At 42.5% G+C, this 24,993-nt stretch overlaps 1 protein-coding gene across 3 annotated transcripts in view; it reads left to right on the top strand.

Moving 5' to 3' along the window:
* Positions 1–24,993, top strand: part of LOC135911028 (RING finger and SPRY domain-containing protein 1-like) — a 76,444-nt gene that overhangs the window by 43,360 nt on the left and 8,091 nt on the right. For all 3 annotated transcript variants that reach the window (XM_065443121.2, XM_065443123.2, XM_065443122.1), the window contains exons 13-14: positions 11,751–11,906; positions 14,942–15,046. In XM_065443121.2, coding sequence (XP_065299193.1) covers positions 11,751–11,906; positions 14,942–15,046 — 261 coding nt within the window. The remainder of the gene's footprint in view (positions 1–11,750; positions 11,907–14,941; positions 15,047–24,993) is intronic.

Below are 24,993 nucleotides of genomic sequence, written 5' to 3'. Positions count from 1 at the left end.
CAATGGGCGGATGAAGTAAAGAGCCGCCTTCGCCATCAGCAGCAGCGCAGCGTGGCGACATTGTGGCACCGCCAATTTGCGTTTACATTGTCACAAAGTTATATTGGTTAAAGGCTGCTTTTTCACATTTTGTTTCAAAATGAGCGGAAGCCCATGGCAACCTCGCGGCACAACGCGAATTTGGAGTATCCGAAAAGAGCGTTCGGTACTGGTGGAGGCAGAAGCAGCAAACCAGCAGAAAACGTCATTTCGTGGGCGGACCGCAGAACTAGAAGACAAGGTTGCGGAGTTCGTCCAGCAGCCGCATGTAAGATCGCTGCCTGTGACTGCCGAATGCATCCGTTTGAAAGCGGTAGAGATTGTGCGCACCTCTGGACTGGGCAGCGAGAAGCACTCGTCATCCGACTCTAGTTCGGACTCCTCTGATTAAAGGCGTTGCTCTAATTCGGAGTAGCGCTTGCGCACTTCGTGCCCTTCTGTGTACTATACACCCAGCCAATTTTTAAACAGTATCGCGCGACCATCGACCCGTGTGTTTGTCAGCACCTTATCATCATGGCACAGAGCGGCGAAATAGTGAAAGTAAGTGCACGTGTACACATGCTCGTATCTCGTTTGTTTCGCTGCTCAGCGCCGTTAATAAGGTGCTGACAAGCACGCGGTCGATGGTCGTGCGATACTGTTAAAAATTGGCCGGGTGCACATGCAAGCAGCATTTAAATAAATACTGTCACTATTGTGCATGAGTCGCATTTGTTTCAGGGTAAGGATGTCTTACGGTACTTTTGCCATTGAATTTTTTTTTTTTCATTTTTAGAATTCGTTAGTTGGGGGATCGACCTATATTCCGGTCCGACCTATAGTCCGGTTTTTACGGTACTTGTTAGAGAGATAGGGCAAGAATTAGTGGCAATGTTTTTACTACTCAGCTTGTGAAGAGGAACCACCTTTCCAATCTTTCATTCTGTAGGTAACGTAAAGTACACGTGTCAAGAGATTGCTGAAATATCTTTGATGATATGTTGGAACTATATGCAGAAGTATTTTTCAAAAATTTTGCATTGATAGAGTCAAGACCGTGAGAAGAATGATAGTCGAGAATTTCAATAAGTTTAGTAACACCACTAACATCTACAACAAATGAGAACACGATTGCGTAGTTGTAATTTTGTGATTGAAGAAGGTGAGAACTAGAGGCAAGGGAAAAATTATTAACATATGTATCATTTAATAAAAATGGGCATTGTTCATTAGAAACTTGCTACCAGAGGAGTCTTGTAAAGTAATGAAATTTTCAGGAGAAGGGTTAACTGCGCGTCAGAATTTACAGATATTTGTTTTCAACATAGATGGCATGAAATTAGAGAGGAAATACTGCTTTGTACTTTTTAAAGCTGTTATGTACGTGGAAGAAGCTAGATTCCATGTCAGCCAATGCGAGTTAGTAGGGCATGCCTTAGCTGCCCGATAGAAGCATTTTTTTTTTTATGAAGGTGTTTCATATGTGTGTTATACCAAGGGGCGTGAGAGAAGTGACGGTGTGGTTTGGGATGTACCTATCAGTCAGTTCTTTTACTTTGGCTGCAAAGCTATCCCAGTTAGCCTGAACAGCATGGCAGTGAAAGTTAGTCAGAAAAGTGTCTGAAAAGGCAGATAATTCATTATTGATAGCATCGAAGTTGGCTTTCTTATAATCTAAAATTAGTTTTCTTTTTTTGTTGGGCTTGGGGCAAACCACCCTGAGGATGAAGTTTAGTAGCGTGATCACTTATACTGGTTAGAAAAGTCATATCTGAAGCGAAATTAGGTTGATTAGTCAGAACTAAATCTAGGGTATTTGCACCATGGAAAGCGGCTCTAGTAGGACATGTTACCAATTGTGATAAAGAAAAAACAGAATAAACGTCTTGAAATCTTTAGCTTGGGTTAAAAGGGTAATAAATTTGGAAAGTTATCAGTCCAAGTAATGTTCAGAAAATTAAAATCGCCCAGCAAGAACAAGGGTGATGAAGGATATAGTGTACAAACTGTGTTAATGATGTCATGAAGGTCATGATTAAATGTAGACTGATATAAAGAGGGGTGATAACATACACTGAAGATCAGTTTGACGTGACCTAGCATTATTAATGACCAGACTATTTCTAGATTAGTGTTGATTTTGATGCGAAATGAAGGGATTTTGCATGAAATAGCAACAAGGACAGCCCCTCCACGGGGGTCATTTCGATCACAGCAGTAGATTGTGAAGGGCACATGCATTGTGGAACATTTCAGAATCCTTTATATGTCCAGGAAGCCATGTCTCAGCCAGAGCAACTATGTTTGCAGAACAAGAGTCAATTGCTGATGATATGGATGAAATTTATTAACTACGTTTCTAATGTTAGTAAAAAGAACAGAAGTGAGAGTTTTTGTGAAATGGCCACTACACCTCTCGCTCACCTATCTAGAACCTTGATTAGACGACGCAACATACATATTAATGGTGCTGCCATTTGACCTGCTTTCGTTAACACTGTTGGAAAAGGGATTGTAAGTGTAGCACTTATGATTTAGAAGCAGTTTATTGTGCCGTAATGTAAATTTTTTAGAGCTTTCCTGACTATTGCCAAGTTCAATTAGTTTTTTACAAGCGAGATGGGTAGAGGCTGAGAAGTCTTCACTAACATTGATGTTGTTGGCCTTAAACTTGCTATGCATATAAAATGTGTTTTCTTTAATTTTGGAGTTGCCAAACATAATAACAATTACCGTACGACACTTATCTGGCAAAGAGAAGCCTAGTCGGTGGGCGCGATGAATTGAGTCTGCGGAAAAAGTATTTAGTGCCGAGTTTAGAAGCAATGTTACCTTAGATTCAGTTTCCTACCAAGATTCTTTAGCATCTAAAATATTTAAAAATTAGGTTGTCTCATCGGGATCGGTCTTCTAAGTCTCAAAGGCAGATAAAGTCTCAATTGCTTTAGTTTTTTCTTCTAGATCATCTATTCTTTTGTGAATACTTGCGGTTGTGGTTTCCATGCTTGTCTGAGTAGTTTTAATAGCTTTGATATCTACAGCAAGTTCAGTGTGATTTTTTGGAATTTGCAGTGAATGAGTGTGTACATCTTTCAGTATGCAAAAAAACATGTTCATTTGCTCAGCAGGATCATCTGGTAGTGAGTCAATTTTCGCAAGTGATTCAGATCTCGTGTTTGGACGAGGGTTAGATTCAATGTCCCCAGAGCAGAGTAATAAGAGCGCCGTATATAAACACTCGCTAACCGTTTCACGCAACACCCATGGGTATGGGGACAGTAAAAAAAAGGGGTCATCGCATTTCCTTGCAAATAATGGAATGGTTTCACATAGCTACATCGTACAAGAGTGAGTGTTACACATCATGCTGCAAGGTCTGTCCCCTTGCCTACTGAAGGTGAAGATGGCAGGTGGTCAACTTATGTCTTTCATCAAAGATGATGCCATGGTTGATGCGGTTGGCAGTATGTAGGCAAGCACCACCAAGAAAACTGGGCTGAAGAAGGGCACTGCATCGTTGTTATCTTTAATGGCGTTTCATGCTCCGAGAGGCATTGAAACATGTGTCGAAACACAGGATGATGTCTATGGCCAAATCGCCAAGAGCACAAGCAGAACCTGCATCGTACAAGGATGAGCGTTAAACATCATGCTGCAAGGTCTGTCCCCATGCCCACTGAACTGAAATTTTATTAACAGAATTTTTAAGAATCGTCTGTAACATGTAGCAAAATTTCACTTTTTGAGCTAGATTATTGTCAGAGGCAGACATTATTTGCACAAAAAATTAAAGTGAATATTTGACTGATGAACAAAGTTTTACTAATTAAGTTTTAAACTGATTACATTACGCCTCATATTGCAATTTACAAATTGCAGCCGCTTACTTTTAAAGTCTTATTCACTTGGAACGAATACTGAGAATGACACCAGTTTCGAGATATGTATTCCCAAAGTGTGCAACAAAATACATTAGTGTTCCTGTAACTTTTGAGCTTCAGTGCATAAAAATATGGTCGGCGGTGAACGGGAACAGCATCACCAGTGTTTTTTATCCGATGCTTAACAAGGGACGTCTGACCAAGTGGTCGATTGTCAGTGTCAAATATGTTGCGGTAGGAAAGCAAAAGGCGATAGAGGGTGGCTGCTTGGTCAGGTGCGAGGGCCGGAGTGACCATGGGATGTAATGGGCCGTCGAGATTCAAGGCATCCTGTGGGTAATCGGGAGGATGTGGAGACACGTCGGCTGTAAAAGCAGTGATGTGGTCGTCTGTCACTGACCGGAGCAGGGCCACCGCTATGCCTTCAGGTAACACTTGCTTTGTCAAGCCAAAATTGATAATGGGGAGACACATCGTACTAACAGCAAGGGTTACGACGGAGTGTGGCATAGAGATGTGGCACGCAAGGAGGACATCACGAATAGGTGTGATTACATAGTCGCCATCAGGCACGGTTGCCATTGAGGCCAATTCGACGAAGATTAGGACTTTTGGAGGTAAGCAACAAACGCTGTAGTGCAGAGGGTGTTCGGTGGGTCAGGGCAAACATCTAAAAGAAGAGGAAGCTCTAGGCACACCGTACTGGTGGCACAGTCTATGAGGGCAGAATGCGTCATCAGAAAGTCGAGCATGAAGATTAGGTCATGAGGGCAACTGGTCAGCACGGTGAACAGGACTGGAACTTTGCGGCCAGCAATTCCTATGCGAGCAGTGCAAATACCCCTGACGGCAACAGTGGCGCCATTGGCGACGCGTATGACTCGAGTGATGGCAGGCGTAAGAACGTTTTTGAGGCGACGACATAGGTTAGTGCTCATTATGGACACTTGGGCTCCAGTATCAATTAATGCCAACAACGGAAAACCATCTACGTCTACTTCAATTAGGCTCATGTTGGTAAGGAGCGTCAACGAAGGATTTGGATAGGATGAATGTGATGCAGCAATATGTTTTGTTAAAAAATAGAACAGTTGTTCATTTTTACGGCAAGTTTGCATATATCTCAAAATTGGTGCTTGTTTCAAAATTTATTCCAAGTTGACATGCCTTGTAAAATCACTAACTTCAATTTGTGTATCACAATATGTGTGCTAAAGTAATTAGTTTAAAAGCTAATTAGTTAAATTTGTTAATTCATCAATTATGCATGTTGCCTTCCAGTATAAGTAATGTATACGTTTCGAGTACTCCAGCTCAATAAGTGCATTTGTTCCAATTGCCACAGGGGATTTTTAAAAATTCTGTTAATGTTAAAATAAAACACATGGTATAGTTAATGTGTATCAGGCCTATGCAGTTTGATTGCTTCATTGTTTTTCACTTTGTTTTGCTCCACTCATTGTGTTTTTTTTTGTGTGTGTGTGTGCTTAATATGCCTTTCTGCTGCTACATACACCATTCCATTCGCACTGCAGTGCACCACACTAAAGGTGCCACACTGTTTGTGGTCACATATTCAGTAAATAAATAAATAAATAAATAAATAAAAGAGTAAATGATTGGGCAGAGTAAAAACCAACACGATTCAGCATTATGAGCCACAAGAAATATATAGAACAATTTTTGTGTTGTTTAATAAACACCTGCTGGCCAGGAAAGCCTAAGTAATCTCTACTGCAAAACAGTCTAGTGATAATTTGCAACACGGGACACTAGCTGGCTTTTGAACTGTAATTTGACATTTCCTCCCATCATTTTATCTAATCCTAATAGAACTAGATTTACGGTGCATAATAACCTTCTGCTGCCTAAAATACATGCCAATTATGGAAAAAGTAGCATTGTTTTCTGATCTATTTCTTTATGGAATTTGCTCACATCTGAACTGAAAGAAATAATGTCTATTTATATATTTAGGCAGAAGCTGAAATTATTTTATTCAGTGTGTAACTTGCATTTAACTTAGTTACCTGTGTGTTTCATAATGATTTTCTGTGTAATCACTTAAATATTTGACGCTTCCAAACACTTTTCTCGCCTCGTCCTGCTCTGCTCCACACCAGAGAGCACAAATTGTAATTCTCTTCAGATTTCTCATCCCATTGGCATGCATGGGCAACATAAACCCTGCCAAAGATTTTAAAAATGAAATTCTGGGGTTTCACATGCCAAAACCACAATACGATTGTGAGACACGTAGTATTGGGAGACTACGGATTACTTTTGACCACCTGGGATTCTTTAATATGTACCCAATGTGTGGCACACGAGCATTTTTGCATTTCGCCCCATCGAAATATGGCCGTGGCAGCCAGGATTTAATCTTGCGACCTCATGCTTAGCAGCACAATAACAGAGCGACTAAGCAACCATGACGGGTTCTGCTAAAGATTACTATTCTTGCCATGATGTAGACATGTCATGGGAACAAGCCTTGTCCTCCACTAATAAATCGATTACGAGTCCTTATCATCCAGTTTTATTTTGTCTGTCTTTTATTATGTTTGCACAAGCATTTCGTCTTTTCAGAAGCCTGTCATAAACTGGCATTGAGCTTTAATTGCATCCGTTGCCACGAGGAAGCTCAAGAAAGGCTACGCTCAAAACTCTAACGTCGCAAATCAGTAGTTTGTACATTTTATAAGGGGAAAGAAAAGTATGGTTTCTTTACCTAAATAGCTATTTAGTTGTTTTTTGCATGGATAAGACATTGCAGAGTTAGGGAAACATAGTAGCAATTATTTAATGAAAGAAATGACAGATTGTGTTGACAATTATAGTGAGTACTTGCTTTTATCTGCTTCTGTGTTTAAGGCATAACCATAAAAAAGTAAAAGAGGGTATGAAGGGCTCTCTTTCACCTCCTCTGACACCCTGCCTGCTCTGCCTTCCTTGGTACCCGCTTCATGTTTTTGTCAATGCTGCTTCTTGCTTTGCCCTCACTTCATCACCTGAAAGTGATGGCAGTGCTTCTTAATTGCTGTCAGGTTTCATAGTATGGCTAGAAGCCCTTCAAAAATATGACTTCTTTGCATTACCTGCCATGCCTGCCAGTATGCATGTCACATGTGGCGTGGCCTCTTTTTGGTCAGAGACTGCTGGTTAAATGTCTTCTTGCTCTTTATGATACAGCAAAGAGTGGTTACATGTGGCAGGCAATGTCTCATGTGGCCCCTCTACATTGTCTGCTGCATGAAAGCACACCCTACAGATCTTGCCTGGCAGTCCCAGAAAGCAGAGAAAAGGAATTATTCATAGTGTGGCACTTAAGTGATTGGCACAAGTAATCTATAAATGCTGAGTGGCAGCATATGATAGTTAGGATGCTGTAATGAGAAGTCCTTTATTAATAGTTCTTTACAGAAATGATTTATATCAGGCAAACTTCTGAAATAGCTGGATGTTTCCCAAGTACACTGCACTTAAAATGCCAGTTGATTTTGTTCCAATACATGAAATATCTCAGTTTGAGAATGAAGCGCGTATTTCTAGGCAAAATAAAGTTCAAGCATTCTAAATTTCTTATCTGTTCTTCTGTTGTCTCTTTTAATCATTGTGTTCATCAGCTTGCATGTCAGACTGTAATAGGAGCTGATGCCTTTTGTCAGGCTATATAGCCTTTATAGCCTCTGCTGCCGTTCCTGTAAGCAGGCAGGACAAATAAGCTTCAGTTCAATTCAGTGATCCTGGAAATGCAAGAAATGTGGTTAAACCAAAATATTGTAACGGATACGAAAGGCAGGTACAAGAAGAAAGAAGACAAAGAAAACAAGGAGTTTGAGAGGCCGGACTGCGCTACGATCACGCTACGATCATGCTACGATCATCGTCCATCTCCTGTAAATAAAACTATTTCTTCGCAGCTCTTCTTTTAACAGTTGTGGTGGAAGGTGTGGGGTAATCGACACCCGAAGACGGAGGCTGAACCACAAGTTCTTCAACGGAGCCATCGCCTTGCTGGACTCCCACCAAATCCACCGGAGTTGAATATGTCCCACGACGCAGACGAACAACGGCCCATTCCAACTGCTGCGTCGACCAGTTCAGTTCTACAACTGAGAGATGTGCATCCCTTCACCGGAAGATCGGACGAAGACGTCGAGGAATGGCTCCTCCATTGTCACCGGGTGAGTGCCGCCAACAAGTGGAAAAGCGCTTCTCAGCTTTAGAACGTCATGTTCTTTCTAACGGATACTGCGTTGGTGTGGTTTGACAATCACGAGTAAACGTTCACAACATGGGGAAAAATTGTTTTGGAAATGAAAGAGTGATTCAGCAACTCCGTGACGAAAAAGAAAAGGGCAGAACAGACACTACTGCAATGCGTGCAAGTGCCAGGTGAAACCTGCATGACCTACACTGAGGCAGTAATAAAACTGTGTAGGATGGTGGACTCTGGAATGTCGGAGGAAGACAAAGTTGGGCACATCCTAAAAGGAATTGCCGAAGATGTTTACAGTTTTTTCATCCCAAAAGACAACCTGGCTTCCGTCGCCGACATCATTCGGCACTGTCGCACTCTCAAGCAACTGAAGACGCGCATCACGCCAAAGCTTGGCAGGCTAGCCAATGTGACGGCCGTTGCAAGCATAGACAGCAACCAGCCCCTCAATCTTGCATCAACGATCTGACAAATAGTTCAGGAAGAGCTCAGCCTGCATGCACAAGTGACACACCCAGGCAATCATAGCTTCCGCCTACCACCAGATTTCGAGCCAAACGTGGCATCCTTCACTCCATATCCTGCGGTGAGGGGCACTGAGGATTATGAACTTGCGCCCCGACAGCAGCCACATCTCTACGACAGAGGCCCTACTTATGACGCTCAGCCACAACGAGAACAGCCACGTTTTTACCTCCGAGGCCCTGTGACTTCTGTCAGGCCGCGACAAGAACAGCACCGACCCTTCTACCACAGAATGACTTATGACCAATATAACGGATTTCAGCGAGCAGCAGAGACACGTTATCCACATGACAACGAACTTTCTCACCGCCCGCAGCAGCCTAGCATTCATTTCGAGGAAGATGCTGTGAACCACGACCCTCCCGTGTGCTGCAACTGCGGTTCCACAGGCCACATAGCTAGGTATTGTCGCTAAGGCCGTCAATCACGAAGGACAGCACCGATGTTCTCGCGACCCAGAACTCGTACTTCATATGACTTGCGGACGACCAATTTGCTTCCAATGGAGCACTTCTCACACGAGACCAGACACAGCGATTCGCCAGCATCTGAGCAGAGTTTGATGCCACCAAATAATCATCCCCGTCGCACTCCGTCCCCTCGGTGCCTTTCTTCCTCACTGCCACCGGGAAACGCATCTGTGGCCAATGGAGGTGAGGTCGCCGGACGGTCTTTGCTAGAAATGCCTCTGCCTGTTGTGATGCTCAAAAACAAAGTCAATGTGTTGACTGATGGAATACCAACCAATGCGTGTGAATACCAACCTTTTGTGTGTGTTCAATTGCGACAAAAAGCTGGTCCTGGGACACTTAGTCGACAAGAATGGCATCAGACCCGATCCTCGTAAGAGTGAAGTGGTGAGCTCCTTCAAGCCACCGCACTCGGCACGAGAACTTCGCTCATTCATTGGCCTATGTTTGTATTTTCATTGTTTTGTTCCCCAGTTTGCCAACATCGTTTACCTGTTGACAAGTATTTTGCGACAAAATGCGTCCTTCAATAGGACACCGGAGTGTGACGCATCATTCTCTCAACTGAAGTTTATACTAACGTCAGCACCCCTCTTGCGTCACTTCGATCCATCTTGCCTGACTGAAGTTCACACTGATGCTAGTGGAATCGGGATAGGAGTGTTGCTTGAACAACGTCCCAGTGGCGCAGAACATGCTGTCGCATATGCCAGCCGTTGCCTGAGCAAATCTGAACGCAATTATATGGTTACGGAACAGGAATGCCTGGCAGCTGTTTTTGCCATACAGAAATTTCGGTGTTATCTTTACGGTAGACCATTCAAGATCATCACAGACCATCATTCTTTATGCTGGCTGGCCGGTTTGCGTGATCCCTGTGGTCGCCTTGCACGTTGGGTGCTGCGCCTCCAGGAATACGACTTTGTGGTATCGTACAAGAGTGGCCATCGTCACGCTGACACATATTGCCTCTCTCAGATTCCTCTTGCGACTACCGACTGCAATGCTGTGAATTTTGACAACTGTCTCGCTGTTGTTACTTCTATGTTCCCTGACGCGGCAGACTTTCAGCGAGAACAACAAAATGATCTTACCCTCGATCCGCTTTTTGTCGCCGCCCATACTTCTCAAGGCAGCAGTCGCTTTACTGTCCCTAATAAGTTGCTCTACAAAACTAATTACTCCGGGCATGGAGCGCGTTTTCTGCTTGCTGTCCCCAAGAGTCTCCGCTCCGACGTTCTACGCGCCATGCATGACGATGTGACATCAGGCCATTTCGGCTTCACACAAACGCTACGCCGCATGCAGGAGCGCTTTTACTGGCCCAAGATGTACGAAACAATCAAGCGCTATGTCACTAGTTGTGAAACGTGCCAACGTCACAAGCAACTGACCACCGCAGCCCCAGGTCCCCTTCGGCCATTGACACCGTCCAGTACACCGTTCGAGCAAGTAGGCATTGAACTTTTGGGTCCATTCTCCTTATCTAACAACAAGAACCATTGGATAATTGTCTGCGTAAACCATCTTACACGGTATGCAGAAACTGCAGCCATACCGTCTTCCACTACTGCTTGCGGTCTTCCTGCTGCGTTTCGTGGTCCTTCGTCATGGCCCACCACGTGTCATCATCAGTGACCATGGTTGCCAGTTCACTGCTGATGCCATTGAAGAGTTACTTCGTTTGTGCACTACACAGTTCCGTCATTCCACGCCGCATCATCCACAGACAAATGGCCTCGTTGAAAGGACAAACAGAACGCTGACCAGCATGCTTGCCATGTACGTCTCCTCCAATCATAAGAACTGGGACTATCTGCTGCCTTTCATCACTTACGCATACAACATGGCGAAACACGAAACCACGAACTATAGCCCATTTTATCTTCTGTATGCAAGGTTACCGCGAATCCCTCTGGACACTTTCTTACCCTTCGTTCTGCACAATGACGATTCTGTATTGAAGACTTTGTGTCTCGCTGAAGAAGCCCGTCGAATAGCTCATCTTCGTACTCTGGCCTCGCAAAGTCGTTCGAAAGAGCGATACGACAATCGTCGCGTACAAGTATCGTTCGAAAAAGGTGATTTGGTCCTTCTTTGGACACCGCAACGCAAGCATGGATTGTGCCAAAAGTTCTTGCCACAATATTCAGGCCCATTTGTAGTTGTGGACTGCCTGAGCAAACTCACTTACGTCATAGCTCGCCTCCTGTGCAGTGGTCGGCGATCAAGCAGAACTCAGCCGACTCATATAGCTCGCCTGAAGCCTTTCTACCCTGCTGGTCCATCCTGATTCGTCCCATGGGCTTCGTCTGCTTGCGGGGAAATGTAACGGATACGAAAGGCAGGTACAAGAAGAAAGAAGAGAAGACAAAGAGAATGTGGAGTTTGAGAGGCCGTACTGGGCTACGATCACGCTGCGATCATCGTCCATCTCCTGTAAATAAAACCATTTCTTCGCAACTCTTTGTAACAGTATGAACAGACATAATTAATAGGTGCCTGAATGGGATTGTACTCATTTTATTCCTGGGAAAAGTATGTTTAACTGATCGACAAAGCAATTGTGTCTACTTGCTCGCTCATGTGTTTGTTTGTTTGTTTGTTTGCTTGCTTGCTATTATTTTTCAGGTCTGGCTTCTTCGCTGCTGCCAGTTTCATGACATTTCAGCAGTGCGAGTTCAACTTTGGCCGCTCACCGTTCAAGTTTCCACCTAGTGGAGTTCAGTTCTCTTGCTTTAATTCTTTTGCCCATCTGTCCGAGGAGGACAAAATTATTCTGCCAAGGTGAGGCCCACAGTGTATTTGCCCGAATATGTGAAATATGACTCTGGAACTTTTGATCGCAATGTCACATCCAGAGACCTTGAAGTATGCTCAATTGTTATGCACTGTTGAGGCTTTAGGTCTGTGAAAAACAATAGTTGAAATTGCACTTGAGGTAAGTAGTTGTTGTGGTCTTCTATCTACGGTGTGCTACTCATGCACCAGCAAGCACTGTGCATTTGAGCACACCAAGTCCTATAAAGAGCTGCCTCTGCTCTTGTACTAAGCTGTGTGCTGACATGCCACTGCATGCACACACTCAGCCTCTCCAAGGGGAGGCAAGCCATTGATAAAGCAAGGGAGACCGTAAGTGACACCTTCGAGCGGGACGTCATTTACTAAGGGTGGTTTGAATATGACACGGCCTGATCACACCAGTGTCAACGAGAGAACAGCGGCCATGAATGGGCCATCCCAACAGTGAAACATACAGAAGAGTGTTTGAAGCACTGCAGTATGACATGCCAGGAGAAAAGGGAGGACAGCTCCCTGCAGTGTTTGCCCAGTGCTGGAAGAATCGCTCATCTGTTGCGTAGCCGTCACTTACCCCAGTGTGATGGCAAGTGTGATGGCGGTTGGTAGAATGAAAATGGTGCACCTAAATCAAATTGTGATCGAAAACAAACCCTCTTCTTTGCAGTGACAGATAACTGCTTCCACTGCTGGTGCCCTTGATTGTAAATGTCAGATATATTAACGCGACAGCACTAAGGGCCTGTGTCGCAGAAAATACGGCATTGGCATCCGGTGCTGGTGTCCCCATGAGCGAAAATTCCCATATATAGTTAGGTATGTGTATATTCCACGCCTTGCGATATGACATGCGGTATATGTGGGTTATATTGCCTCACCTTTCTATCAGTAATGTTGCTCATACCTTGTATTACATTCTTGATGAAGTTATTCCTCAAAATTTTGAGAATGACAGCCCACAAAAAAATGTCGTGAAACAAAACACCGACAGCATGTGCCTTTTATTTTTATTGAAATATTAGTAGTGCAAAACAATAACAGAAACCTGAAAATTACGTAATTTTGGGGGGACGGCTGTGCACTTCCTTCAGGATGGGCCCACACAAGAGGCCACATTTCTGCCAGAAAGCTCGCCTTCGTGTAGCATTTCCTAATAAACATAAAAGTTACATAAGCTGCAGTTGCCGGGAACCATAAGAAGCAGTCAGGGATCTTTGAATGCTATCGAGTTCCAATCTTAAAGGTGAAGCTTAAGCATCCTCAGAATTTTTTATCTAGGCACTAGAAACACAAAAAAAAAATGTCTCTCCATAGAATAGTGTCAGTGAATGCGGCTGTGTGTCTCTTGTAACAAAATGACTCGGTGGAACGAAGTTCAGTTCATAAAAAAAAAATAGTTTTCTTTGGCAGCAATAAAAAGATGCCTTTAGTGGAATGCTCAGCACGCAGAGAGATGGAATTAGATATAAACATAAGCAGAAAAGTGCTTGTGTTTAAAATAGATAAAACTATGGAACATATTTAGCTTACTAAGAAATGCTAAAATTACAGCACTTGAAGCAACAATTGATTTTTCCTTTCGTAAATTGTCTTTTGTCTACAAAAAGAGAGAGCTTCTCTCTCTCTTTTTGTAGGAGTGGGGGGATGCATATAGTGAAAGGAGGACTATTTTTTAGCACTTTGTTCCACAATCTTTTGCAGTAATTAGCATGTAATATTTTAGTATATTCTTTAATTACTCTAGCTTGTAGTCAAGCAACTAGAATTTGTCTACCATATTTTGTAGTTTGTTATTGTATTTCATGCCCTTTCTTTCTTTCTTTATATGTGTGTGTGTGTGTTTATTTATTTTGTTTCTCTAATGTCGGAGATATGATGAACATAAATATGAGAATATATTCTGTGCACAATCATGAGTAGAAATAAAATCTGTCGTTGTAGCATGGAATCCTCAAGTTTTATGTGAAAACAAGTGGCTATTTCAACACAAGAAAAGCACACTTAAATGCTGTCCATGGATGCCGAGATGACATAGAGTAATTTATCGTTTGCTGTTCTTTGTTATAACGTGAAAGTCGAGCATGGTATTTCAAATAGAAGGCAAGATTCTCTCTTGCCAACTTGTAGTGGTAGCTGGCACAAATGCATCAAATGGCAGGAATGAAAGCATGATTAAACCAGTGGCTTTGCAAGCTGCTGTGACTTAAATTTTATTTGATTAATTTATACATAGAAGAGTTATGGTTGAGCATAACTTTGCGAGCACAAGCTCAGATCTGATGGTCCTTTAAGATGGTGCATTCTTTTGGCCCATATTTGCATGTACATTATATGTGAAATTGAGGTAGGTGTCTGGAATCCCTTTATAGTGATAGCATGCGCAGTAGTGGCTGCATATGATTACTGTGCAGCATAGCCATGTAAATTCAGAAGACAACTATAATGATGGTAGTTCAAGATAAATCTTTCACTTATAAGGGTGACTGTGCTTTATCAAAAGTCCCCTTCATGTAAAGCCCGAGTCATGTGGTCTTTGAGATACTGATAGGTAACAAATTTGCAAGTGATAATTTAGTAAAGACAAGAGAGACACTGTGGTACTGATAGCATGGTGAGTTCTCTAAAAGTTAAGTAGTTAGCATGTTTTTATTCAGGTCTCTTTATCTGTGTGCCAAGGCGGTACATTCATCACCAGTACAGAATTCTGATGTTCCGATGTCAAGGAATAAAAAAACTCAGAGTTTTTTAATTCAGCATAATGTCTTATAGCTATAATGAAATAGCTCTAAAGTTGTTGTTAGCATGGTTGACACGAAAGTAAGTAACCAAAGTCTGAGTATCTGCTAACACCCTTTCATGCCAAGAGGCACGTATTGAGTGTAGCCGTAGTGATTTATTAAGTATGGCAGGTTAGTACGTTTGAGTTTTATGCTTAAAGCTCCTTTCTGGCTGTATAGTGTCACATTTTGTCACTGCATTGGCTGTAGGGTCTAGTTGACTAAATGCCCTTATTTCTTTACCAGGCACATTCGTATGGAGAAGCTAAGGCACAGTAGTGTTCGTGAAGATTCTTGCACCCTGTGCTTTGACCGCAGTGCTGCTGTTCGGCTGGAGCCTTGCCAACACAAGTTAGTGTGCAACTTTGTTATTGCTTACATTGTGCAGCTGTTGTGGCACAGAGGCCCATAGGTATTTTCCATGGTTTAACTTTTGTAGTAGGTTGTTTTACCTTGGCACTAGAGTTATTTGTCTTTCTGTTCAGTACTAATGTAGTGTGGCCTTTGCCATGCTTATTCCACCAAACCATAGCAACCCTTAATACATCTTGCTTCTTTTAGGCAAAACATTAGTAGTTTGCACTGAGCCTACACAACAGTTTCAATTTAAATTTCATTTGAAAATGAAACAAAAATCATCAAGTCGCATCATATTGTGTTTACACAAGGGACTTTGTCTTTCTGGAAAGCACATGTAGTCACTTGGATGCAGTATCTTATTTCACAGCTGTTAATTTGATTCCATATACCTTGACCTTTTCAATTTTCTCTGTGTACTAAAATCATAATAGGAGCAAATTCACTTTAAATATGTAATAACTGGAAGCATTCTTACTTGGTCCACTAAGGCTGAAGTAACAGAAGAACTTCAGAATAGTCGATAGCCAGGCTTATTGGTACAAACACATTCTTTAGCAAACAGTGCGAATAACAGGACACAGAAATAAGGCACACGACACAGGCGCTGTCTTCCAACAAGTATGTTTATTGCGCGAGCGAAGAATATATAGGCAGAGAAGTAACGGTAAAAGCATAAATGGCGTGAAAACTTGAAAAGAACGACTTGAGATTGTAGGTGGGCAGAGATCAGTAAAGTTCACAGATGCGCGATTTTCTTGTCTAATTGTATGGTAAACTGATGCATGAAGGACCACGTTGGATGACGGCAAATGCTTTGATAATTTCATGCGTGCACTGGTCAGCGTGCTTTTGGATGACAGTGACTCCTCTAAAATAGGGGATGCATTTACATGACCTGCAATACAGAGCAAGATTGCTGCTGTATTTTTGTTTTATGTTGTTGGCATGCTTCCAGAGGCGATCATTGAGGCAGCGTCCAGTTTGTCCTACGTAGGAGCGTCCGCGCTTCAAGAGTATTTCATATAAACTCCTGTGATGCAGCTGGTGAGGCACTCCTGATGCTTCTTGTTGTAACCTTTTTTGTGTGGGTTGTCTTGGTTGACCCTTCTGCATAAGGCGTTCAGCTTTCCTCAGGCTGAAAAAACAACCGAAACACCCGCCCTTCCTGCGACCTTCTTCAGTCTATGAGACACCCCATGCACATAGGGAATGACAGCCATTTTCGGAGTATTGATCTTGGTTTTGCGTGTCGTCTTTCTTTGGTGCATTTCCGCCAACATGTCTTCCACTAGCTGTACCAGGAGGACGCTCGGAAAACCAGCCCATAAAAGCCGCTGTACCTGGCCTTCAAAGGCCATATCGATATCATGTATGCACGATCTTTGCAGTGCATTACGGAAGGCAACTTTTACAATTCCCCTCTTCACTAACCTTGAGTGAGTCGAGAAAAAAAGCAAGAGGCTTTTTGCTGAGCAGGGTGCATACCTCCAGCATACATGTTCTTTCTTGAACAGTAGGAGAAAGTCCAGAAAACGCAAGGTGCTGTCCTCCGGTAGCTCCTTCATGAGTGTGAGACCATTCATATTACCTACAAAGTTTTTGTAGGCGACGTGTGCTACTGAAGCAAGATTGTCTTCAGTGCATCCCCTATTTTAGAAGAGTCACTGTCATCCAAAAGCACGCTGACCATTGCATGCGTGAAATTTCGAAGCATTTGCCATCATCCAACATGGTACTCTATGCATCAGTTCACCATCCATCAAGATATTAGACAAAGAAATCGCGTATCTGCAAATTTAACCAATCTCTGCCCACCTGCAATCTGAAGTCATTCTTTTCATGTTTTCACACCATTTATGTTTTTACTATTACTTCTGTGCCTATATATTCTGCACTTGTGCAATAAACATAGTTGTTGGAAGTCAGCGCCTGTGTCGTGTGCCTCTTTTCTGTGTCTCGTTATTCGCGCTGTTTGCTAAAGAACAGAAGACATCATAATACAATAATCCCATAAGCATGCTTGCATGCATTCATTCATTATCTTACAATCACACTGTGAAACCAAGCACTTTAACACACCATTTACAAAATTAGTGCATGTCACACTGGCCATTTTTCAGATGAAGTCAAACACATAGCCATTCAATTTTTGTTATTAGCACTTACTTGTGTTGCACACTTTTAGCCCAGAAACATGATTACGAACTTAGTTTTGCAGCCTTACACAAAAATATTTTTTTTACCTACCAGCTCACCATACCTACCATAGTTTATGCACTGTACTGATCGTGTTGAATTCGCCAGACAGAATGTGTTGAGATGTTTTGTGAGCATTTCAAAACCACCATGGATGGCACAGAAGTGTTTTTACAGCATTGCATATGTGGTAATTGAAAGCCACTAAATAAACTGAACCATGCGTCAGTGAAAATCGTTTTTATATATTAGCAAGACCTTTGGTCTAATTTGGTATTGTATGAAGCTGAAATATGCTCACTGTAAAACATATTCTGCAAGGAATTGGGAAAAAAAACGAGTGGAAACAAAAACAATAAAGACACCAAATGCTAATTTAATTAAGTGTACATGGTTCCATGTGTCTATCAGCAGGTGTCCATAAACTGGACAAAAATTATTTTTCCTTATTTGCCCAGATGAGCTAATGGCACATTCCGTTAGCAGAACAGGAGCAGAGGCATGGAGCAGAGCACTAGCGTAGCCAGAGTGCGAGTGCTTGCTCCCTCCATGATATGTTCCATCTGCTCCATGAGCCGGTGTGACGGCAAAGGTGTATCATGTGACCAGGATGTTTACTTTCCCATGGTGATTATCATGCGAACTTTGCTTCTAAACCACCATTGCTGTAGCACACTAAACCAAAACGACGCAAACACAATCAAAATAAGAGGATATGATGTGTTTGCATCATGTGACTTCCTTCGCACTTCACTTTTTGTGCGGGAGCAGCTCAAACTGTTCTTGACTGCTCTTGGCATCACCAAACTGCTCCTCTCCTACCATTGGATCGCAGTGCTCCTGCTCCTGTTCACCCATTGGAATGCAGCTATTCTTGAGAGAGCACTTTGGGAATGTTTTTGAATGCTCCTGTTGTTTTCCCAATGGAATGTGCCATAAGGCTATGCTGTTCAGGCTAAAATTTCATGAAAGATTTTCATGTAATGAGGCAGCTATAAATCTTGGCATAAGGAAATGAAATATTGTTTGTCTTTATTAATGATGCAAGAATACCATTGTATTTACACATGGACTTGTTCATCTTCTTTCTCGGGTGAGTGCTTTTCACCATCTAACAGATGTTATTGCTGAGCGCGGGACGCACCCACATTTATCAGAAGTTTCTCGAATGTTATCGATGGTTCTGTTGTCATCGAAGCTTGTGTAATCTGATTGCATGTGCGATGCGAATTGTGTAGAACTTTCTGGAAGACTTGCAGGCACCACCGATTACTCTGGAACCTTCGATGACTCGTGTATAAAAGCCGATGCACTTGACTGGCAGATCAAATTTTAACGATCGCCGACCGTATTCGCCACTTTTGTTGTGCATTGAGTGTAACTTGCTTTTGTGGGCACATGTTCACCCAATAAAAAGTTAGTTTTGTCATTCACAGTTTTGTTGCTTTCTTCACTGTCACTACTACATGACATCTGGTGGAGGTGCTGGGTACGTTCATGCACCGAACACCCCTGAAAAGCCGTGATCCAGTCCTGAACCCAGAAGACAGCACCAACGTCACCCCGGACCATCGAGCAAGCCGCAGACTACAAAACTTGCCCCTGGAGCATGGTCTTTTACTGGAGCAAAGCAGAAGGAATAACACCAAGTCAGCAGCAACGATGACAACAGCGTCGCCGTCAACAGTAGTGCTTCCCTTGGGAGCCACTTGCCTTCCGCGGAACTTCATGAGAAGACTTCATGAGTACTTCAGAGGACTTCATGAGAAGAACAAGACCTGGCTCGAGACATTTGAGAGGATGTCAGCCTACAATTGGAACCCTGAAGACAAGTTGCGTCACGTCTATTTCTCATTGGAGTACTCCACCAGTTCAAAAATCGAGAGTCCTCGTTAATGACATGGAACCTGTTGTGCAGCGAGTTCCTGAAGACTTTTACCAGCTTCATCAGAAGAGAAAGGGCCGAACTTCTACTATAAACCTGATCGCAGCTCTCTAACGATAATGTCGCAGTATTCACGGAAGGGATGACTCCTCTTTTCCGTCACACCAATCCACAAATGTCTGACGAGAAGGAAGTACGTCTTCTCATGTGCAGTGTAAAAGAACAACTTTTTGCCGGACTGATGCACAACTCGCTCACCATTGTAGCGGAATTTTTGTCAAAAGCAACGACAATTGAGAAGACGCTAGAATTGCACACCAGGCAATTCAATTGCTGCTCAATGCCGGACTCTACATAAGCCCTCAGCTCCGATGACTGACAAGAGACAATCAGACAAGTTGTGCGCGAAGAACTGCAGAAGATGTTCATAGCGTCTCAGTCCCAAGTTAATTTGATTGCTGACGTAGTTTGAGATGAAATCCAGCAGTCATTTGGAGTTCCCGAAGCACAGCCGGAATCACCACAGCCTGAGCCTGAAGCAATGACCTATGCCGCCATCGCCCGGCATCCCGTTCCCCCCTCCACGCTCACACCAGGGCCTGATAATGCCGCAGTTCCATTGTCCACTGCTGCCGCCGCCAGCACTCCAACCCTTCGCCCCTCACAGTATGCCAAGGAAGACTAACGTTTTATGCGCCCCCGATCACCGTCCGCTTTGCTATCACTGCGGAGAAGCGGGCCACATCTACCGCTGGTGCCCATACCGCGAAATGGAACTACGAAGGTTTGGCGTCAACGCGCTGCGCCCAGAACTTGGTGAGTGGCCACGTGATATCGCCGACTACATCACCGCCACTCAGTGGAGCCCTCGACGACCATCCCGTTCGCCGTCACCAGGCAGCTACCTGTTGCCACAGCGCTGACCATACACTGGCCCAGCCCGGGGCTGGTCCGTCAGCCCATATCCGGAAAACTAAAAGCAGCAACCGATGGAGGTGCGGTTGCTGTTCGTCGAACTGACGAAGATCCTCCGCCACCACCGAAGACGGCGAAAAGACTATCTCGATGACATATCCACGAGACGCTGCCATCAAGACGAAGCCTGGAAGCAAAAAATACACCAAGGAAAGAAGAGTTGACGACGTGACGTTCTAGCCACAGGTCATCATGATGCAGCCGTGACCCAATGCCAAGACCAAACTGCAACGCACGACAAAGGACCACTGACCTTGATGTGCTTCTCGACGGCCACGACGACTGCCTTAGTGGACACAGGAGCCTACTACTCCGTCATGAGTGGACCCATCGCCGCCCAGTTGAAGAAAGTTTTTTGTGCAACTTGCTATAATCTGTGTTTGTGACCATGTGATCACATGTTTTCACACATGTGCGATTAAGCACATATATTGACAAGCGACAAGGAATAAAGTTAGTTGAAAGTTAGCGCTGGTCCGTGTCTCTTACTACGTCCTTTATTTATTTTTATTTATTGGTTACCTGCATCGCCCTGTAGGGCATTACAGCAGGGAGATTACAAACTTGAATGAATACATGAACAAATTATTTCAACCCATGGAAAAAAGCATCATTTTCTGTGATGTATACAATGCTCGATGGCAAACTGTTCCAATCTTGAACAGTTCTAACAAAAAAAGGAATAATGGAAGACGTCACTCCTACAAGAAAATTCCCTGACCTTCAAACAGTGGTCAAGTCACTTAGATATGTAGTGGGGTGCCTGGATATATTGTTCGTGGTTTATACCTGTTTTAGAATAATAAATATTGTGGAAAAATTTTAACCTGATATGCCTTCTACGATCCTTCAGCTCTTGCCATTTAAGTTTAAGTTTGCTTTCTGTCATGCTAAGCTGCCGGCTATAGTTACCAAGAACAATTCTGACTGCCCTATTCTTGATTTTTTCTAATTTATTTATAAGCTCAGATGTGTGTGGGTCCCAACAAACACATCCATATTCAAGTATTGAACGTACATGACTGAAATACAACTCCGTCTTTAAGTTACTCGGTAAATGACTAAAATTGCGCCGCAAGAATCCCAAAACTGATGCTGCCTTATTTCCAATATAGTTAACATGCTTGTTCCATCGTAAATCAGAAGTAAAAAACACACCTAGATATTTAAATTGCTTGCTTATTTTTAGAGTTGAATAATGAATTCTATACCTATACGGATGATTAGCTCGTTTTCTTGTGAAGGTGACGTGAACAGTCTTATTTATATTTAATGACATATCCCAACGCACACACCAGTCTGCTGTAGTGTTTAGGTCAACTTGCAGGATTTGTGAATCGGAAATGGCATCAACGACTCTATAAACAACACAATCATCTGCAAACATCCTGAATGGAGACTGTATACCAGCTGAAATATCATTAATATACAGCAAAAACAATAATAGCCCCAACAATGAGCCGTGGGGGACTCCCGACATAACTGATTCATATTGCGAAGATATACCGTTCAGTACCGCAGCCTGTTTCCGCAATGACAAATATTCACCAATCCACGCTATTATTTTACCATCCAAGTTATAAGCTTTTAATTTGGAGAGTAGGAGACTGTGTGCGACTACATCAAACGCTTTACTGAAATCTAAGAAAACGCAGTCCACAACTTGTTGCTTATCAACTGCCGAGGCTAAATCATGAATAAACTCTACCAACTGTGTATTGCAATATAAACCACGCCTGAAATCATGTTGGCTGGGGCTTAGGAGAATTGGCTTAGGAGTCCTTGTGTTGAATTTTGCGCATTACATTTATTTCCTCACATAAGATTGGTGGGGGTGTAAATTTAAATATGCTGGTCTATAGGCTACCTGGATTCTTTAATATGCTGCCGCTAGAAGCACTTCTAGTTCTATTGTACATGCAAAGGTAACATTCTTGTGCGACAGTATTGTCATATGAAACCACGAGATTTTATTGCTTTATTCAGCTTAATTCTAATGTCAACTTTGTGGTCAGCAATTCAAGTATTTTTGTTTTGTAATATGAGTGAATTATGGTTCTGTCTACGTTTATTGTAACATGTGAGTTTTTAAGCACAGTGCATGTACAGTGTAGACAGTGCAGTTTCTTTTTTTCTGTTCTTTGTTCACGCTAATTCCCAGCAAATTCGCATAGCTTCAGAAAGAACAAATACAAGTCAATGAACACAAGGGCTGCACCATCTAGCGTGTAAAAACTTTGTTAAAAAAATTTATTGAGATTCTTTTTCTCTTATATTTCACATCCCCTTCACCAACATTGCAAGATTTTGCAGCATCCACATTGATTTGGAGTGTTTATCTAAGAATACTTAAAATTGTGAATTCATTTATTTCAGTCTAATTATGTGAAGAACTATGGTACATTATTCATTTCGCTTGGACAAAGAATGAAGAAATTAAATGGAAAAGTAGCGAGCTGCACTATGTCTTAGCGCACAGCATAATTTGTGAACAAATATTCCAGAATTTATTTGCTGCTGTATTATTTTATTACTTTATTGCTTTAAGAAAGTGTTTTAAATGTGTTTCATATTTGTTTTTGCAATAAAATAACCGCAGGTAAGCCAATACAAGGCACCAGATTATTCACTGCCACCAAATAACCAAAATATTGTTCAATCTTGAAAAATGCAACCAGCTTGCACAGAAATTTTTTTCACTACTTGTGCTTGTGGCTGCTGTTATGAAGAATACTTTAGGCAACTAAAGACTGTCAATCTAGGAAATTTTTTTATGTGAGTTTTCCACTATTCGATCATGTGTCCTATCTCTTCAGTTCCATCGCAATTAAACTCCATTCTGTCAAGGAAATATGTGTCTAATGCCATTATCCGTCCCCTTTTCTTATGTATTCACTTTGGTGCCTATGACAGCATGATAAATCTCTCTACTTTGTTGTCTGCATTTCAGTGGTGGGTGAAATGCAAAACATGCTCATCTACTTACATTTTGGTGCACATTAAAGAACCCCAGGAGGTCAAAATTAATCCAGAGTCCCCCACTACAGCATGCCTCATAATCACATCATGGTTTTGGCATGTAAGACCCTAGAATTTAATTTCTTAATTTGTCTCCCCCCCCGCCCCCCCAAGTTTATGATGCATCGCCATCTTAAAACCAACATTTGAATGTTGGGTCGTCCGTCTTTCATCTGAGCACAAAGCTCACCTCAAAGAATCTGAGGTCTTAATAACGTGGGAACTGCTTTGACCAGAGTTTCCCAGGGTCGCGAAGATGAAAAAAGTGGGGGTAAGTAGGCATGGGTGGCCACTGGTACCATTTTGCCAGGTACCGAGGGCAACTGTTGATGCACACTAATCAGTGGAGTGTGTCACTACTGTGTCGTGGCCTGCCCGCTCCTGCTTCCCCGTAGGCCAACAGATGCCACTAACTCCAAATTCTGTAAGGACGGCAATTTTTACAGTCTACGGTCTTACAAAGTTACAAATACTATAGCCAGGCCTATTATGGGTCCAACTGAAGCCCATGCCTGACGAGCCTAAAGCTTCTAGACCCTGGCTCAGGCTTTTGAGTAAGCTTGAGCTTGTGCAATGCTCCAGTTTGCTTTCTCTCACAGTCATGAGTTGTCATTTGGTGGCTATGAGGCTAGAAAGTTTAGTGACACTCACTGCAAAAATGCACTTGACAGTAAGTTTTATTACTGACCTCACTTCATTTGATCACATGGTCACTAACTGTAGTCGTGCATGGTCGTGGTCACATGCCCTTCAGCTGTGTAGGATCAGCAGCAGCAATTTTAAGAGTGAACATGAATAATATGCAAAATGATGACTTTGGTATTTTGTCGCATGTTATTGCAACTGTGTTTGTTTTAATTGACAGAAAGAAGCATTTCAAACTTCCTTTTTGCTCTATCAGTGACTGCCATTATTGTGTCAGCATGCACGTCTAATTATTCTAACATGCAGTTGTCCTTTGGCCTTGATATGTTACAGAAACATAATACATGGCCTAGGTTCATGATAGTTTTACTGTGTTCATAGGTTCTACAGTATTTACTTCTAGTGTTTATTTAAGCATTATATGCTCCCGACTTGTGCTAATGTTTGCTGAAATGTAGTGCCCCCTTCTCTGAGCACACAATATAGCCACAAACCACATCCACTACACCATCGATGCAGACATCCACTACACCATCGATGCAGCTGAAAACACAGACTGGTCAACGATGCTAAGCTATAAAACGAAACATAGGCATTTCACAATGCATTCAGAGGTGTTTTCATTGATTCAGTTAAGTGCCTCTCACACCTTGTCGCATGTCATATTCTAGTTGCTGCTTGCTTGCCTGGGCTTTAAATGATCAACACATTCACTATTTCACAGAAAGGTAATTATCTCAAAACACCTGGAATATGGGTTTTTCATTATAAAATAAAGCATTAATGACACCTTATCACATTATTTCATAGTACACCATAATAAGTATGAACCAACTAGCACAGCAACAAGTAGTAGTGATGTATTACATTAATGACACCTTTCAAAATACAAATAAAAATAACAATCATTTTTGTCCTGCCAATCACCACCGCCATTCTTTCCTTCAGCAGTGTAGTACTGTGCCACCAAAGTGACATTAAATTTGACCAGTCAACCAGTGTATCAGTACTCCAAGTGTAATGGAAACTTGATGAGGATGAGTGTTGGTGGCCCAATGGAGTATGTTGTTGAGGGAACACCATTCTCACTCATTCGCTGTATGCTTGTGTTGCGCACCTGAATTTATTTATTCCCACATTCTTTATACCTTCTGCTCTGAAGTATGCTGATGGGTTGCTGTTATGTGTATGCAAATATTTGAAATTTCAAGTATGAATT

Source organism: Dermacentor albipictus, chromosome 1 (assembly GCF_038994185.2).
Source record: "Dermacentor albipictus isolate Rhodes 1998 colony chromosome 1, USDA_Dalb.pri_finalv2, whole genome shotgun sequence".
Classification (NCBI taxonomy): domain Eukaryota; kingdom Metazoa; phylum Arthropoda; class Arachnida; order Ixodida; family Ixodidae; genus Dermacentor; species Dermacentor albipictus.
The sequence above is the reverse complement of the archived record's forward strand: the minus strand, read 5'-3'. Positions and strand labels throughout refer to the sequence as shown.